The sequence below is a fragment of the Trichomycterus rosablanca genome, unplaced genomic scaffold (assembly GCF_030014385.1).
Source record: "Trichomycterus rosablanca isolate fTriRos1 unplaced genomic scaffold, fTriRos1.hap1 scaffold_106, whole genome shotgun sequence".
In the NCBI taxonomy this organism is placed as follows: Eukaryota; Metazoa; Chordata; class Actinopteri; order Siluriformes; family Trichomycteridae; genus Trichomycterus; species Trichomycterus rosablanca.
In genome coordinates, this window is record NW_026946947.1 from 181,699 (window position 1) to 198,550 (window position 16,852).

Genomic DNA, 16,852 nt, shown 5'->3' on the forward strand with positions numbered 1-16,852 from the left:
GCCAACTTGGAGTTTGCCAAAATGCAAACCATAAGAAACAAGATTCTCTGGTCTGATAAAACCAAAATTGAACTTTTTGGCCTGAATGCCAAGCGTCACATCTGGAGGACTCCATGCACCGTTGATCACCTGGCTAATGCCATCCCTACTGTGAAGCCAGCTAAGTACACCGAGAGCACTCTGGACCTCAGACTGGGGTGAAGGTTTACCTGCCAACATGACAATGACCTGAAGCACACAGCCAAGAGAACAAAGAAAGTGGCTTCAGAGAAAGTCTGTGAATGTCCTTAAGTGGCCCAGCCAGAGCCCAGACAAAAATCCAATCAATCATCTGTGGAAGGAGCTGAAAATGGCTGTGTACCGACGCTCTCCATCCAACCTGACGGAGCTTGCAATGATATGCCAAGAGGAATGAGCAGAAATGTCCAGAAACAAGTGTGCCAAGCTCGTAGCTTTTTTCCCAAGACAACTTGAAGCTGTAATTACTGCCAAAGGTGCATTAAACAAGTATTAGGCTAAGGGTGTGTACAGATATCAGATACAGATGTTTTCTTTTCATAATTATTGGTGATTGTGTTTAGATGTTTGAGGCAAAAAAAGAACTCTAATCTAATATAAAATAAGTCTGTAACGTAATACAACCCCAAATCAGCCAGGATCTGTCATGATATGGTGTTGTGTCAGTACAATATCATTTACAGTTATCTGATGGCAGCATTAATGCAGGAAAATACATTGAGATTTTAGAGCAACATCTGCTGCCTTTAAGAGGACATCTTTTGCAGGGACGTCCATGCAGCCTGCCTGTAGTTCTAACCTTTCCCCAATATCAGATGTGCAGAGAATGAACAACATCCTGTCCTGTTGCACACCTTCAGAAGTGTCTGCAGGAAGAATAAGACAGAAAGTTTAAAAACCACTGATCTAAAACACTGATTGTTTATTAGATAAACAGACTTGAGTTTCAAGAAGCAGCAAGTGATAAAATGTAAACATGCTAATAGCTCCCTCCTCTGATAACAGGTTTTTGTACAGTAAAGCTGGATTTCCTGTCACTGTGGGCTGCAGGGCGCAGTAGTACAGTGCAGAATCAGATACTGCAGCAGAGATGATCTCCAGATCCATTTTTGTTTTGGTTTTGTAGCGTTTCATTGAGATTCTTGGGTCAGACGTTTGAGCTGTTTTAACATCTTCACTACCTTCAACAATCAGCTGTATAAATTCTGGTTTTGATCCAAGTTTTTGTTGATACCAGTGAAGACTATAAACTGATCCATCATATGTACAGGACAGTGTGATGCTGCTTCCTTCAGCTGAAGAATAGCTGGTTTGATCTGGTTTAATGCTCTCAGCAGCTTCTGATATAAAACATTATAACAATTTATAACGTTTAGTTAATGCTATATTAAATACATTTTGTTTCTAAATATAGAATTTATGCTTCTAATAGTAGAAAATTAATACAAACATATTTAAATATGATGCCTATCACTTACCATTATCATCAACAATAATGAAAATGAAGAAGAGGAGTAACATCATTGTGCTGAGTGTCTGATTCAGATCTGGCATCCAGAGTTGAAAGCGTCTCTGCTTTATGTAACCACATCTGGCTCCCCACCCCCAATCCAGTTACATCCATGTCAACTCATGTCAACGTTTATCTAATATTGTAAAGATAGACTAACAAACCATTGTATATAAATAAAAACAAAACCTTTATGTAGATAATAAAGTATAGCTGCAGTTTATGATGTGTTTGTTGCTACACTTTAACAGCATACAGATGTTACTAACATTTCTATTGGCACATTACTGAAACACTATATACATTAACTGCACTTTACACATATCACTATCCATCCATCCATCTATCTATATTATTGATTCTGAATCTCTAGATGACTGTTTTAAGGTGTATGTTTACAGTTAAGTTTAATGGTAATTTATTATATATATTAAAAAGGTACTGTGGTTAATACAGTGGTTTAGCAAAATGCTGATGATTAATTGAATCTTCTGTTTATTTTCTACCTTCCCAGGATATAGACCTTAACTAACTCAGGTAAAATGGCAATCGACGCAAATAGGGGCAGTGGTACATTAGTTGTTAGGATGCTGGACTAGTAATTTGAAGTAATTGAAGGGGTTTAAACCCCACTGCTGTCAGGTTGCCACTGTTGGGCCCTTAAACAAAGCCCTTAACCATCAATCGCTTGCATTGTATAATGTATATGGTCACAATAGTAAGTTCCTTTAGATGTCTGCTAAATGCTGTAAATGTTAATAATCATTTTTATCTCTATTTATTATTGTATTGTACTGTATATTTGGACAACTGGTGTTACAAAAACTTGGGACTTTAACAGCTTGTTATCTAGGTGGATTCGAGGTGAACTATAAACAGACAAATAGCTCCCTCTTTTGAGAACAGCAGGTGCTGTAAAAGTTGTTTTTGTACAGTGTGGCACTGTGAGCTGCAGGGTGCAGTAGTACAATGCAGAGTCAGATACTGCAGCAGAAAAGATACTAATGAAACGCCTTTATATGTCATATTTACATATACCGGGAACAGTACACATTCTTCTTTTGCATATCACAGCTGCTTTGGAACTCAGGGTCAGAGTGCAGGGTCAGCCATTGTACAGCACCCTGGAGCTGAGAAGGTTAAGGCCCTTGTGACCAGTAACAATAACAATAATACAAACATTCAATAGAATACAATAAGAAATAAAAGCATCAAGCAGTGGAAATGTATTTTGTCGACTAACAAGGCAAAGAGTAAAGTGTAAAAGAAAAGTAATTAACCCTTTGAAATAATTTTTTTTTTTTAAAGTAAATAAAAAAAAAAAAAAAACTATTATTATTGGCGATGCTCTATGTTAATATACCAATACTTATTAATATAAGTATTATAAGTATAATTCAAATTTGCCCCTCAGGGTCCAGGACCTCCTTTTTGTTTTCAGTTGGTTTGTTGGGGCAGGCCTGGGGCTGAAGGCTACTGTCACATATCCAGCCTGTCTATGGAATTTGTTTATGTCCAGGAGCACATGTTTAGAGTGTTCTCAGTCTTTAGCCAACTCCCCTTTTGTGATTGGTCCCCTGCTAATTAGCCACAGCTGCACCTTATCTGAGGTAACAAGCACATGGCATGATATAAGGGTGCAGCTGTGATTCAGACGGCGGAGACTGTTTTGATTTTTGGTTTGCTCCTGTCTGTTAAGCTCCTGTCTGTTTGCTACTGTTTGTTTTGATTCATGCCTTGTTTAGTCGTGTTTCTGTTTGTCTTAGTTCTTGTTTAGTTTTGTTCAGGTGTGTTTAGTGTAGCATTTAGCTTAGCTTAGGGTTTTGGTTTAGTTAGGTTCATGTTTCATGTGTTTAGATCAGCGTTAACATTCAGCATTTAGATTCGCATTTAGCATAGGTCTTGTTTTAGTGTGTCTTGTCTGGTTTAAACTTGTTTTGTGTATTTTATTATTATTAAACTCTTTGTTGAAACATCTCTGCGTGTGTGTCCCCCTCTTGTCCCGTCTATCCCAAAATCGTTACAAGCACGACTTTGAACCCTCCTAAATCAGGGAAATAAAGAAGGACCCAGCGGTCCCTCTAAAAAAAGTTCTGAAGGTCCTGAGATGTTGAACCTGTTGGTATTCCTGCAGCCTCTACAGATCAGAGCTTCATATAGAGTGGCGAGATGGAAGCACCACTGAGAAAAATTCAGAAGAACATCTGAAGATGACAGTTCAGTTTGGTTCCTCCATGTTTTTCAGTTGTTTCTACCTTGTGTATGATCCCAGGAGCCAGTAAACATTCATCAGTTCACCTTTAATAAGCAACTAAACTTAAACCAGCTGTTTATTTTTTAATGCTTTTTATTTTTATTTGATGAGGGAAAAGTTTCTGGTGCTTATCGAGTTGTTTGGAGGTTCTTCATTCCATCTTCTCCAGGCTCTCTAGATGATCAGGAGGAACGATCCCTGTGGAGCGAGGACGTTCTGAAGGACACCACAGCACTGCAGAACACAGCAGAGCTGATGAGATGTATTTTGAGGATGGCAGCACCAGTACAGGGCGCACGGTCCAGCGGCTCGTTCTCTTCATCTTCAGCATGTAGACCGGGGGCACGGGAGCACCAGCGGGCACGGACACGCCTACACAACACACACATGTTACAGGAACACTCCAGCCTTCATCTGCTCACTAGGATGAAGATCTAGATCTGAAAATAATCCACCTTGATTCTCCACTGTGGTCTCCATCAGTCTCTCACACTCTTCAGGTTGGATTATGAATGTGGGAGCAATCAGAACGTGCTCGTCCTGGACGTTCTGCTGCTGCATCACATCATTAGAGGACTTGAAGACGTTCTCCAAAATGACAGCCTGAAGTGGATCTGCTGTAGAAATGAAACCTGATTCAGCACCATGATGGATTAAACACCACACAGCTCAAACCCCACTTCAAGATGTACCTTCAATCCCTTCTATAACCAGGTTCTGCTCTTCTGGGTTCTTCTCCTCCATGCTCTGCTCCACCTGGTTCTTCACTTCCATCTCTATCACCTGTATCTCTGGTTCCTGCCCTTGGTCCTGCAGAACCTGGGTACTCATCCCTGCATTCTCCTCATTTCCTGTCATCTGATTCTCCTCTACATTCATCTCCTCTTGCCTCTCCTTTTTTTTGAGTCTCTGCCACCAATTCTTCTTCTTCTCCTTCTCAGGTTTGGGTCTGAGACTGTGCGGGTCCTCAGACGGGGCGCTACAACACCACAACTTCTTGAACCAGAACATTTTAGCTGCTGCTGCTTCGATGCTCTGTCTCAAAGTGAAGCAGCACCAGCACAGGAGCTCAGATCAGAGCTTGTAGAATGTTGTGACATCATCATGATGTCACAGTGTGTGCTGGAGCTGAGAGCAGAGCTGATGATCACAGCACCACTCAGTGTCTTTAACATTCACTTCAGATGTGGACACGCCCAGTGTAGATCTGTATAGCCAAAAGTATGTGGACACCCCCAGAGATCACACACAATGGAAGAAGGTGGCCTGGTCTGATGAATCACGTTTGAATCCACGGCACATCACATGGATGGCCGTGTGTTTGGCTTACCTGGGGAACACATGGCACCAGGATTCACTATGGGAAGAAGGCAAGCCGGCGGAGGCAGACTGATGCTTTGGACAATGTTCTGCTGGGAAACCTTGGGTCCTGCCACTCATGTGGATGCTACTTTGACACAGACCATGCTACCGGGGAACCATTGAGAGTGTGCTCTCCAGCTGTATCACAGCGTGGTATGGAGGCTGTACTGCAACACATAGTGAACACAGCCAGCAAGATCATGAACAGTTTCATCCATCAAGGTTATAAAAATGCAGTTCATTGTGTTTAATTAGGTAAAAAGAGTTAGTTCTTTAGTATGAAGAGTCAGTTTTCTCAGTATAATAAGCGGTTCATTCAGTATAGAGCAAGAGCTTTTCCAGATCGTCCAGCCCCTAAGCCCAAAGAACGTCCTAGGAGGAGAAGGTTGTCGGCATCGGAAGCCGCCCGTCAGGAGGGGGTTATGTCATGCAGGCTGTCTATGCTCGCCAGAGTTCTGAATTGCCACCATCTCCTGTTTAAGTTTGAGTATAAATACCCCTCACTTAGAACCACATGTTGCGAAGTCTTGTTTGTTCTGAACTGCAATTCTGGGTGTTTTCTTGTGTATTCTGGATTCTCGTGTATGACCCTGATTATTCTAATTGTGGACTGTGGGTTTTGCTTGTACCTTTGGATTGGTTTGCTTGATTGTTTGGATCTCCGGTTTTTGACTTTGTTCTGCCTTATTCACTACGACTCTGTGATTGTCCAATAAACCTGCACCTGATTCCTAATCTGTTTTCTGAGTGCTGCGTTATATATACAGTGTATCACAAAAGTGAGTACACCCCTCACATTTCTGCAGATATTTAAGTATATCTTTTCATGGGACAACACTGACAAAATGACACTTTGACACAATGAAAAGTAGTCTGTGTGCAGCTTATATAACAGTGTAAATTTATTCTTCCCTCAAAATAACTCAATATACAGCCATTAATGTCTAAACCACCGGCAACAAAAGTGAGTACACCTCTAAGAGACTACACCCCTAAATGTCCAAATTGAGCACTGCTTGTCATTTTCCCTCCAAAATGTCATGTGACTCGTTAATGTTACTAGGTCACAGGTGTGCATAGGGAGCAGGTGTGTTCAATTTAGTAGTACAGCTCTCACACTCTCTCATACTGGTCACTGAAAGTTCCAACATGGCACCTCATGGCAAAGAACTCTCTGAGGATCTTAAAAGACGAATTGTTGCGCTACATGAAGATGGCCAAGGCTACAAGAAGATTGCCAACACCCTGAAACTGAGATGCAGCACAGTGGCCAAGATCATCCAGCGTTTTAAAAGAGCAGGGTCCACTCAGAACAGACCTCGCGTTGGTCGTCCAAAGAAGCTGAGTGCACGTGCTCAGCGTCACATCCAACTGCTGTCTTTGAAAGATAGGCGCAGGAGTGCTGTCAGCATTGCTGCAGCGATTGAAAAGGTGGGGGGTCAGCCAGTCAGTGCTCAGACCATACGCCGCACACTACATCAAATTGGTCTGCATGGCTGTCACCCCAGAAGGAAGCCTCTTCTGAACTCTCTACACAAGAAAGCCCGCAAACAGTTTGCTGAAGACATGTCAACAAAGGACATGGATTTCTGGAACCATGTCCTATGGTCTGATGAGACCAAGATTAATTTGTTTGGTTCAGATGGTCTCAAGCATGTGTGGCGGCAATCAGGTGAGGAGTACAAAGATAAGTGTGTCATGCCTACAGTCAAGCATGGTGGTGGGAATGCCATGGTCTGGGGCTGCATGAGTGCAGCAGGTGTTGGGGAGTTACATTTCATTGAGGGACACATGAACTCCAATATGTACTGTGAAATACTGAAGCAGAGCATGATCCCCTCCCTCCGGAAACTGGGTCGCAGGGCAGTGTTCCAGCATGATAATGACCCCAAACACACCTCTAAGACGACCACTGCTTTATTGAAGAGGCTGAGGGTAAAGGTGATGGATGTCCAAGCATGTCTCCAGACCTAAACCCAATAGAACATCTTTGGGGCATCCTCAAGCGGAAGGTGGAGGAGCGCAAAGTCTCGAATATCCGCCAGCTCCGTGATGTCGTCATGGAGGAGTGGAAAAGCATTCCAGTGGCAACCTGTGAAGCTCTGGTAAACTCCATGCCCAGGAGAGTTAAGGCAGTTCTGGGAAATAATGGTGGCCACACAAAATATTGACACTTCAGGAACTTTCACTAAGGGGTGTACTCACTTTTGTTGCCGGTGGTTTAGACATTAATGGCTGTATATTGAGTTATTTTGAGGGAAGAATAAATTTACACTGTTATATAAGCTGCACACAGACTACTTTTCATTGTGTCAAAGTGTCATTTTTTCAGTGCTGTCCCATGAAAAGATATACTTAAATATCTGCAAAAATGTGAGGGGTGTACTCACTTTTGTGATACACTGTATATATACAGTGTATCACAAAAGTGAGTACACCCCTCACATTTCTGCAAATATTTCATTATATCTTTTCATGGAACAACACTATAGACATGAAACTTGAATATAACTTAGAGTAGTCAGTGTACAGCTTGTATAGCAGTGTAGATTTACTGTCTTCTGAAAATAACTCAACACACAGCCATTAATGTCTAAATAGCTGGCAACATAAGTGAGTACACCCCACAGTGAACATGTCCAAATTGTGCCCAAATGTGTCGTTGTCCCTCCCTGGTGTCATGTGTCAAGGTCCCAGGTGTAAATGGGGAGCAGGGCTGTTAAATTTGGTGTTTTGGGTACAATTCTCTCATACTGGCCACTGGATATTCAACATGGCACCTCATGGCAAAGAACTCTCTGAGGATGTGAGAAATAGAATTGTTGCTCTCCACAAAGATGGCCTGGGCTATAAGAAGATTGCTAACACCCTGAAACTGAGCTACAGCATGGTGGCCAAGGTCATACAGCGGTTTTCCAGGACAGGTTCCACTCGGAACAGGCTTCACCAGGGTCGACCAAAGAAGTTGAGTCCACGTGTTCGGCGTCATATCCAGAGGTTGGCTTTAAAAAATAGACACATGAGTGCTGCCAGCATTGCTGCAGAGGTTGAAGACGTGGGAGGTCAGCCTGTCAGTGCTCAGACCATACGCCGCATACTGCATCAACTCGGTCTGCATGGTCGTCATCCCAGAAGGAAGCTGACGCACAAGAAAGCCCGCAAACAGTATGCTGAAGACATCAGTCTAAGAACATGGATTACTGGAATGCCCTGTGGTCTGATGAGACCAAGATAAACTTGTTTGGCTCAGATGGTGTCCAGCATGTGTGGCAGCGCCCTGGTGAGAAGTACCAACACAACTGTATCTTGCCTACAGTCAAGCATGGTGGTGGTAGCATCATGGTCTTGGGCTGCATGAGTGTTGCTGGCACTGGGGAGCTGCAGTTCATTGAGGGAAACATGAATTCCAACATGTACTGTGACATTCTGAAACACAGCATGATCCCCTCCCTTCGAAAACTGGGCCTCATGGCAGTTTTCCAACAGGATAACGACCCCAAACACAACCTCCAAGATGACAACTGCCTTGCTGAGGAAGCTGAAGGTAAAGGTGATGAACTAAACCCAATTGAGCACCTGTGGCGCATCCTCAAGTGGAAGGTGGAGGAGTTCAAGGTGTCTAACATCCACCAGCTTAGTGATGTCATCATGGAGGAGTGGAAGAGGATTCCAGTAGCAACCTGTGCAGCTCTGGTGAATTCCATGCCCAGGAGGGTTAAGGCAGTGCTAATAATGGTGGTCACACAAAATATTGACACTTTGGGCACAATTTGGACATGTTCACTGTGGGGTGTACTCACTTATGTTGCCAGCCATTTAGACATTAATGGCTGTGTGTTGAGTTATTTTCAGAAGACAGTAAATCTACACTGCTATACAAGTTGTACACTGACTACTCTAAGTTATATCCAAGTTTTATTTCTATAGTGTTGTCCCATGAAAAGATATAATAAAATATTTGCAGAAATGTGAGGGGTGTACTCACTTTTGTGATACACTGTATATATATGCACTGATCAGCCATAACATTAAAACCACCTCCTTGTTTCTACACACACTGTCCATTTTATCAGCTCCACTTTCCATATAAAAGCACTTTTTAGTTCTACAATTACTGACTGTAGTCCCCTTTCATGCTGTTCTTCAATGGTCAGGACCCCCCACAGGACCACTACAGAGCAGGTATTATTTGGGTGGTGGATCATTCTCAGCACTGCAGTGACACTGACATGGTGGTGGTGTGTTAGTGTGTGTTGTGCTGGTATGAGTGGATAAGACACAGCAATGCTGATTGAGTTTTTAAACACCTCACTGTCACTGCTGGACTGAGAATAGTCCACCAACCAAAAATATCCAGCCAACAGCGCCCCATGGGCAGCGTCCTGTTACCGCTGATGAAGGTCTAGAAGATGACCAACTCAAACAGCAGCAATAGATGAGCGATCGTCTCTGACTTTACATCTACAAAGTGGAACAACTAGGTAGGAGTGTCTAATAGAGTGGACAGTGAGTGGACACAGTATTTAAAAACTCCAGCAGCGCTGCTGTGTCTGATCCACTCATACCAGCACAACACACACTAACACACCACCACCATGTCAGTGTCACTGCAGTGCTGAGAATGATCCACCACCTAAATAATACCTGCTCTGTGGGGGTCCTGACCATTGAAGAACAGGGTGAAAGCAGGCTAAAAACGTATGCAGAGAAACAGACGGACTACAGTCAGTAATTGTAGAACTACAAAGTGCTTCTATATGGTAAGTGGAGCTGATAAAATGGACAGTAAGTGTAGAAACAAGGAGGTGGTTTTAATGTTATGGCTGATCGGTGTATATAAAAGTGACAGATAGGAAACTGACATTTAATTTCTGAGTAAAAATGATTTGTTGCTTTAATATTAGCATATCATTACTTAGTTATTATCTGTAATATGAAGTGCTTCTGAAATGTACATATTTTATCTAAAGGAACTAATATATGTAACTTAGTGTTTTGTTTTTGTACAGTATAGAATGAGTTTCTGTCACTGTGGGCCTCAGAGCACAGTAGTAGAGAGCAGAATCTGATACTGCAGCAGAGGAGATGTTCAGATCCACTCGATTTTTATCGTCATTTATTTTTACAGAAAACCCAGAAACTGCAGCTTCTTTCTTATATTCATTAACCAGAATAATGAGCTCTGGTCTGAATGTGGAGTACTGCCTGCAATTACAAAGGATCTGGTACAAATAATGACCTGCAGTGGTATCGTCAGTACTCCACATTCAGACCACAATGTGGTCTGAATGTAATAGAGTCTCTCTCCAAGAGAGTTTTAGTGGTTGAAACTGAATTAATTTCCTTTGCGCTGTTATGACCTGTGGACAGAGAAAGAATAATGTTTATTTATTGAAAGATATGAGTGTAAGAAAAAAAAAACTGAGCAGCAGATACATTGTAACCTTTATTTAAGGTTTGGATAAAGGTTCTCATGTGTTATGTGATGTTATTTCTCACCTAAAACAATGGAAAGAAGACACAGAAATCCAATCCAATCTGCTATCATATCTTATGCATAATTAAACTATTTCCTCTCTTTAACTTCCTTTTCCAGCAGTACAGCCCTGTTACAGAGTTTAGTAACATGTAGATGGAGCCTGCCATCATGTGCACACTTACACTCACTACATCTGTGTGGAACAAAACCTACCATCTATTTGTACTGTATAACTGATTATTTATTCTTACAGAACTGCTGTCTTTTTATATTTGATGTAAACATTAACTTAAACTCTTGATTTATGTATTATTATGTATTTAATGTATTGCTCTACTGACACATAACTGTTAGAACATTTGGTTAATAATAAGTGAAGTATTTATCATGGTAAGCAATAAGCCAAAGACACTCGCAAAAAGTGCACTGAAAGACACGTCAAAAATCTGCACACAAGCATTTAGAAGGAAAAAAGAAGGCTTACCATATAATCACAACAGCACTGTACTTACTGTAAAATATGTACAGGGTGAGTCAAAAGTCTCAGGACACTCTTTTATTTCAGAAACGAAAGGGAAAATGACATATCTAAATACCCCAGCAAGTAATGGGTGAGGGGGCCTATCTTTTAGGCTATGTCCGTAACATGGCCGCCATCTTAAAAGCTGCCATATTGGATCAAGGGCAAGTTTTTCCAATGGGAAGGTGGTCATGTAGCATATCAAAGAAGACCAGAATTTTCTCAGAAATCGATTGCCACAAGATATCTCTTGTGTATGGTTCTCGGTACCTCAGATCCAACAATGCAGGTCTTGTCAAAGTGGAAAGAAGTCACTGATGCTGGTGTCCATTATGGTCTAGCGGTCAGGATTCCATGCCATGTTGCTGTAGCTCAAGAAGCTTGTTCTGTTGGAACTATGACTTCAGTCTATCAGGGACCAGTGGACATTAGCTGGTTATGGCTGACCGTTGGAATGCCGTGATCGTAAAGTGGTTAGTACTCTGCGTTGTGGCCGCAGCAACCCTGGTTCGAATCCGGGTCACAGCAGCGTATTTTTGTATGCCGTGCTTCAAAGTTTTCTATTCTCTCCTTGGTCAAAAGGCAGAAATGAGGGCGGAGCTTCATGGAAGTCACAAGTATAGTCCTTCAGGGCCAGTGGTGCAATGGATAACGCGTCTGACTACGGATTAGAAGATTCTAGGTTCGACTCCTGGCTGGCTCGGTTACCTTGTGCCTCTTTCGTCTTTCTAACTCCTTGTGTTTGGTTCTCGGTACCTCAGATCCAACAATGCAGGTCTTGTCAAAGTGGGAAGAAGTGACTGATGCTGGCGTCAGCCGATGGTGAGTCCTTCAGTTTCCCATATGGTCTAGCGGTCAGGATTCCTGGTTTTCACCCAGGCGGCCTGTGTTTGACTCCCGGTATGGGAATTCGCCTTTATGATAAGACTCGAGCAAAACTTTGCCTATTAGTTCCTCTGTGCCATGTTACTGTAGCTCAAGAAGCTTGTTCTGTTGGAACTATGACTTCAGTCTATCAGGGAGCGCTCAACGTGAGGTGGATGTGGCTGATCGTTAGAATACCGTGATCGTATAGTGGTTAGTACTCTGTGTTGTGGCTGCAGCAACTCCGGTTCGAATCCAGGTCACGGCAGGGTGTTTTTGTATGCCGTGCTTCAAAGTTTTCTATTCTCTCATTGGTCAAAAGACAGAAATGAGGCCGGAGCTTCAGGAAAGTCACAAGCGCAGTCTGAGGGCCAGTGGTGCAATGGATAACGCATCTGACTACGGATCAGAAGATTCTAGGTTCGACTCCTGGCTGGCTCGGTTACCTTGTGCCTTTTTTGTCTTTCTAACTCCTTGTGTATGGTTCTCGGTGCCTCAGATCCAACAATGCAGGTCTTGTCAAAGTGGAAAGAAGTGACTGATGCTGGCGTCAGCCGATGGAGAGATCTTCAGTTTCCCATATGGTCTAGCGGTCAGGATTCTTGGTTTTCACCCAGGTGGCCTGGGTTCGACTCCCGGTATGGGAATTTGTCTTTATGATAACACTCGAGCAAAACTTTGCCGATTAGTTCCTCTGCGCCATGTTGCTGTAGCTCAAGAGGCTTGTTCTGTTGGAACTATGACTGCAGTCTATCAGGAAGCAGTGGACATAAGCTGGATGTGGCTGACCGTTGGAATGCCGTGATCGTATAGAGGTTAGTACCAGCAGCAACCCTGGTTCGAATCCGGGTCGCGGCAGTGTGTTTTTGTGTGCCGTGCTTCAAAGTTTTCCATTCTCTCCTTGCTCAAAAGACAGAAATGAGGCCGGACCTTTAGGGAAGTCACAAGCGCTGTCCCTCAGGGCCAGTGGTGCAATGGATAATGTGTCTGACTATGAATCAGGAGGTTCTAAGTTCGACTCCTGGCTGACTTGGTTACCTTATGCCCTTTTTGTCTTTCTAACTCCACAAAGTGGAGACCTTTAAACAACGTGTGGTTACTAATCTGTATGTCATTAACATTATATTAAAAGAATGGCTGCATAAGATGAACTACTTCTATTTGGTGTTACAGTTGTGATTTTTTTGTGTGAGCAGCACCAGATCTGAAAGCAAGAGTTTCAGGGGTTTTGTTCAGTGGTCTGGTATTCGTACCCACGTGTGCAGAGAACAATAGATTAGCCGTCCATCACCTCAATCACTCGGCCACCTCGTCTTGATTTACCTGTCTGTTTCTGGTCTGATTGGTCTGATTGATCAACGTAGTTTTGTAAAAGACTAAAGAGCAGAAAGCTCATTTTATTTTAGTTCTCTTTAAAACTGACTGTTAACAAATAATGCACTAATGCAGTGTGCGTGCACATTCTGGTAAACACCCAGATATTTCTTAAAAGGCAATGTAGCTGTTCAAGCCGTCTGGGTTAATCAATCCGACCAATCGACCCAGAAACACATTTCAAACACATACAACCCCTGAAATTCTTGCTTTCAGCTCTGATAATTAAGCTCTCACCTTTACAACATATTGGCACTACTCACAAAAAAATCACAACTGTAACACCAAATAGAAACAGCTCATCTTATACAGCCGTTCTTTTAATACAATGTTAATGACATACAGATTAGTAACCTCACATTGTTTAACTGTCTCCACTTTGTGGATTTGTGGAGCTGGATTATTGAGCATGCATTAAGAGTTTAAAAGATATTGTTTTCGACAAGGATGGGATTCGAACCCACGCGTGCAGAGCACAATGGATTAGCAGTCCATCACCTTAACCACTCGGCCACCTCGTCAGGTCAAGCTATGAGGTGTTACCAGGAGTGCTATTGCAGTTGTGTCATTTATAATCAAGTGTGGCAGGAGGAGCTTCAGAGGGCTGGATTGCCGATTGGCCTGAAAACGGGTGGAAAGAGGCAACACAGACGATCTAAACTACTACTCTTATGTCCGTTTGCTTTTCCACATAGGCTGCAATGTTTTCAAAGCAGACTGAGGTCATTTGAGAGAGTTTTTAAAAGTGCTTTCACCTCCACGAGGATGGGATTCACCTGCACTTTTAAAAGCTCTCTTGAATTACTTTGGTCTGCTTTGAAAACATTGCCGCCTATTGACCATATAAGGAAGAACAAACAGACGTAGGAGTAGCAATTCAGTATGTCAGTGTTACTTATTTCCATGTTTTCAAAGCAGACTGAGGTTATTTAAGAGGGCTTTTAAAAGTGTGTTTACTTCGACGAGGATGGGATTCGAACCCACGCATGCAGGGCACAATGAATTATCCATTCTTTGCTTTGTTCATCTAGTTGTAGACCTTCCGATCCTTGGTAGTTCATAGCCAAATTTATCAGCCATGCACTGATCTCTGTTACTTAAATTGTAACCATTAACCAGCAGGGGTCAAAACTTTTATATTTTGAGGTAGTTTGGAGACTTTTAGCAGATGCAAGATTTAAACACACAAGTTTGACATGTCAGTTGATACATCATAGCATATTTTACTGCTGCGCCTCCGAAGTACCATAATCACACATGTAATAACACCTACCCTATGGAGCTTTTGTATTATTTTTGTACAGTTACAGTATAATTAGCACTCTTTAAGTGTCTTGATCACTAGTGTGACAATAATACACTTAAGTGCACTGTAGCATATTGCAGATTAGTATACTTAAGTCTACTTTATAGCTTTATGAAAAATACACTTAAGTAAACCTTTGTATATGGTATTTAAAGTGTGCTTTAAGTGCATTAGTTCAGCAGTTGTTTAACATACTTTGCAAAAATATACTAAACATTTATTTAAAAACAAGTATTTGAGAAGTATATTAATTTTTTTTTAAAGTGAGCTAAGGCACAGTTTGTTTTCACTGATACTGCTTGAGAAGTTTCTACAATTTAATTGGAGTTCACCTGTGCTAAATTCTATTGATTGGATATGATTGGGGATTACCAACACCTGCCTATATAAGGTCCCACAGTTGACAGTGCATATCAGAGCAAACTCCAAGCCTTGGGGTCAAAGGAATTATCTGCAGACCTCAGAAACAGGATTGTGTCAGGGCATAGATCTGGAGAAGGGTACAGAAAAATTGCTGCAGCTTTACAGGTCCCAAAGAGCACAGTGGCCACCATCATTCATAAATAGAAGAAGTTTGAAACCACCAAAAATCTTCCTAGACCTGACCATTCAGCCAAACTGAGCAATAGGGGAAGACGGGCCTTGACCAGGGAAGTGAACATGAACCCGAGGATCACTCTCATAGAACTCCAGCGTATCCTTGTGGAGATGGGAGAATCAATCAGAAGATCAACCATCCAGGCAGTACTCCACAAATCACACCTTTATGGTAGAGTGGCCAGACGGAAGCTACTCCTTAGTAAAAGGCACATGACAGCCCGCTTGGAGTTTGCCAAAAGGCACTTAGAGGACTCTCAAACCATGAGAAACAAGATTCTCTTGTCTGATGAAACCAAAATTGAACTTTTTGACCTGAATACCAAGCATCACGTCTGGAGGAAACCAGGCACCTCTCATCACCTGGCTAATGCCATCCCTACAGTAAAGCATGGTGGTGGCAGCATCATGATGTGGGGATGTTTTTCAGCAGCTGGACCGGAACGATTAGTCCTGATAGAGGGAAAGATAAATGCAGCTAGGTACACCGAGATCCTTGAAGAAAAACCTTTTCCAGAATGCTCTGGACCTCAGACTGGGGTGAAGGTTTACCTTCCAACATGACAATGACCTGAAGCACACAGCCAAGATAAGAAAAGAGTGGCTTTGGAGAAAGTCTGTGAATGTCCTTGAGTGGCCCAGCCACAGCCCAGACCTGAATCCATTGGAACATCTGTGGAAGGAAAGGAAAATGGCCGTGTACTAAATCTCCCCATCCAACCTGACAGAGCTTGCAAGGATATGCCAAGAGGAATGCTTGTTTATTGAATGATTGTTTATTAGATACAAGAAGTAAGTAAGTAAGTAAGTAAGTAAATTTTATTTATAAAGCACTCTTAAAACAACTTACGTTGACCAAAGTGCTGTACATCGAATAAGCATACATAACACAACATTATATTAAAAAAGTAAGAACCAAATAAAAATACAGAGTAAGAGACAAAATAAAACAGATAAAAATAGACTAAACAATTAAAATTAACACAGCTCCTCACTGTTCAAATGCCAGCTTATAAAGGTATGTTTTTAGGAGTGATTTAAAAACAGCGGCCGAAGGTGCTTGTCGAATATTAGGAGGTAGAGTGTTCCATAGCCTCGGAGCATAAACTGCAAATGCACGATCACCTTTTAGCTTCAAACGAGCCCTAGGAACAGTCAACAAATTCTGAGTGGCTGATCTTAAAGATCGCTGTGCGGTTGCGGGAGAAAGCATACCACTGAGATAAGCCGGGGCTTGACCATTAAGCGCTTTAAAAACAAATAAAAGCACTTTAAAATGAATCCTGTGCTGAACAGGCAGCCAATGTAGTGAGGCAAGGACGGGTGTAATATGGTTTCTTTTCTTGGTATTAGTCAGTAACCTTGCTGCTGCATTCTGGACTACCTGCAAGCGCCGCAACAGAGACTGACTAATCCCAATATACAGAGAATTACAGTAGTCAATTCTTGCAGAAATGAATGCATGAATAACTTTTTCCAGGTCAGAATAGCAGAGAAAAGGCTTAATCTTCGCAATATTTCTGAGCTGGAAGAAGCTATTCCTTACCACAGAGTTGATTTGTTTATCA

At 42.1% G+C, this 16,852-nt stretch overlaps 1 protein-coding gene and 3 non-coding genes across 5 annotated transcripts; 2 read left to right on the forward strand and 2 right to left on the reverse strand.

The window, feature by feature from the left end:
* Positions 1-3,864: 3,864 nt before the first annotated feature.
* Positions 3,865-4,848, reverse strand: LOC134304492 (uncharacterized). 2 transcript variants are annotated; one of them, XM_062990019.1, is made up of 3 exons: positions 4,475-4,848; positions 4,238-4,396; positions 3,865-4,154 (listed from the first exon to the last, which is right to left on the reverse strand). In XM_062990019.1, the coding sequence occupies exons 1-3, from the start codon at positions 4,791-4,793 to the stop codon at positions 3,934-3,936; spliced, it is 699 nt and encodes a 232-aa protein (XP_062846089.1). In that variant the 5' UTR covers positions 4,794-4,848; the 3' UTR covers positions 3,865-3,933. The 2 variants fall into 2 exon arrangements, with proteins under 2 accessions (XP_062846089.1, XP_062846088.1); XM_062990018.1 differs by having other exon boundaries at positions 4,238-4,399.
* Positions 4,849-12,375: 7,527 nt separating this feature from the next.
* trnar-acg (transfer RNA arginine (anticodon ACG)) lies at positions 12,376-12,448 on the forward strand. The gene has a single exon. It is a non-coding gene; the product is annotated as a tRNA-Arg (tRNA).
* A 134-nt stretch (positions 12,449-12,582) lies between these two features.
* Positions 12,583-12,654, forward strand: trnae-uuc (transfer RNA glutamic acid (anticodon UUC)). The gene has a single exon. It is a non-coding gene; the product is annotated as a tRNA-Glu (tRNA).
* A 1,166-nt stretch (positions 12,655-13,820) lies between these two features.
* trnas-gcu (transfer RNA serine (anticodon GCU)) lies at positions 13,821-13,902 on the reverse strand. Its single transcript has one exon. It is a non-coding gene; the product is annotated as a tRNA-Ser (tRNA).
* Between the last annotated feature and the right edge of the window lie 2,950 nt (positions 13,903-16,852).

Excerpts from the sequence above, each read along its gene's own strand:
- LOC134304492 (XM_062990018.1), bottom strand. The coding sequence starts at position 4,793 with ATGTTCTGGTTCAAGAAGTTGTGGTGTTGTAGCGCCCCGTCTGAGGAC. Across the intron at positions 4,400-4,474 it reads GGTTATAGAAGGGATTGAAG|CAGATCCACTTCAGGCTGTC; the intron begins GTACATCTTGAA and ends TCATTTCTACAG. Across the intron at positions 4,155-4,237 it reads GACCACAGTGGAGAATCAAG|GCGTGTCCGTGCCCGCTGGT; the intron begins GTGGATTATTTT and ends TGTGTTGTGTAG.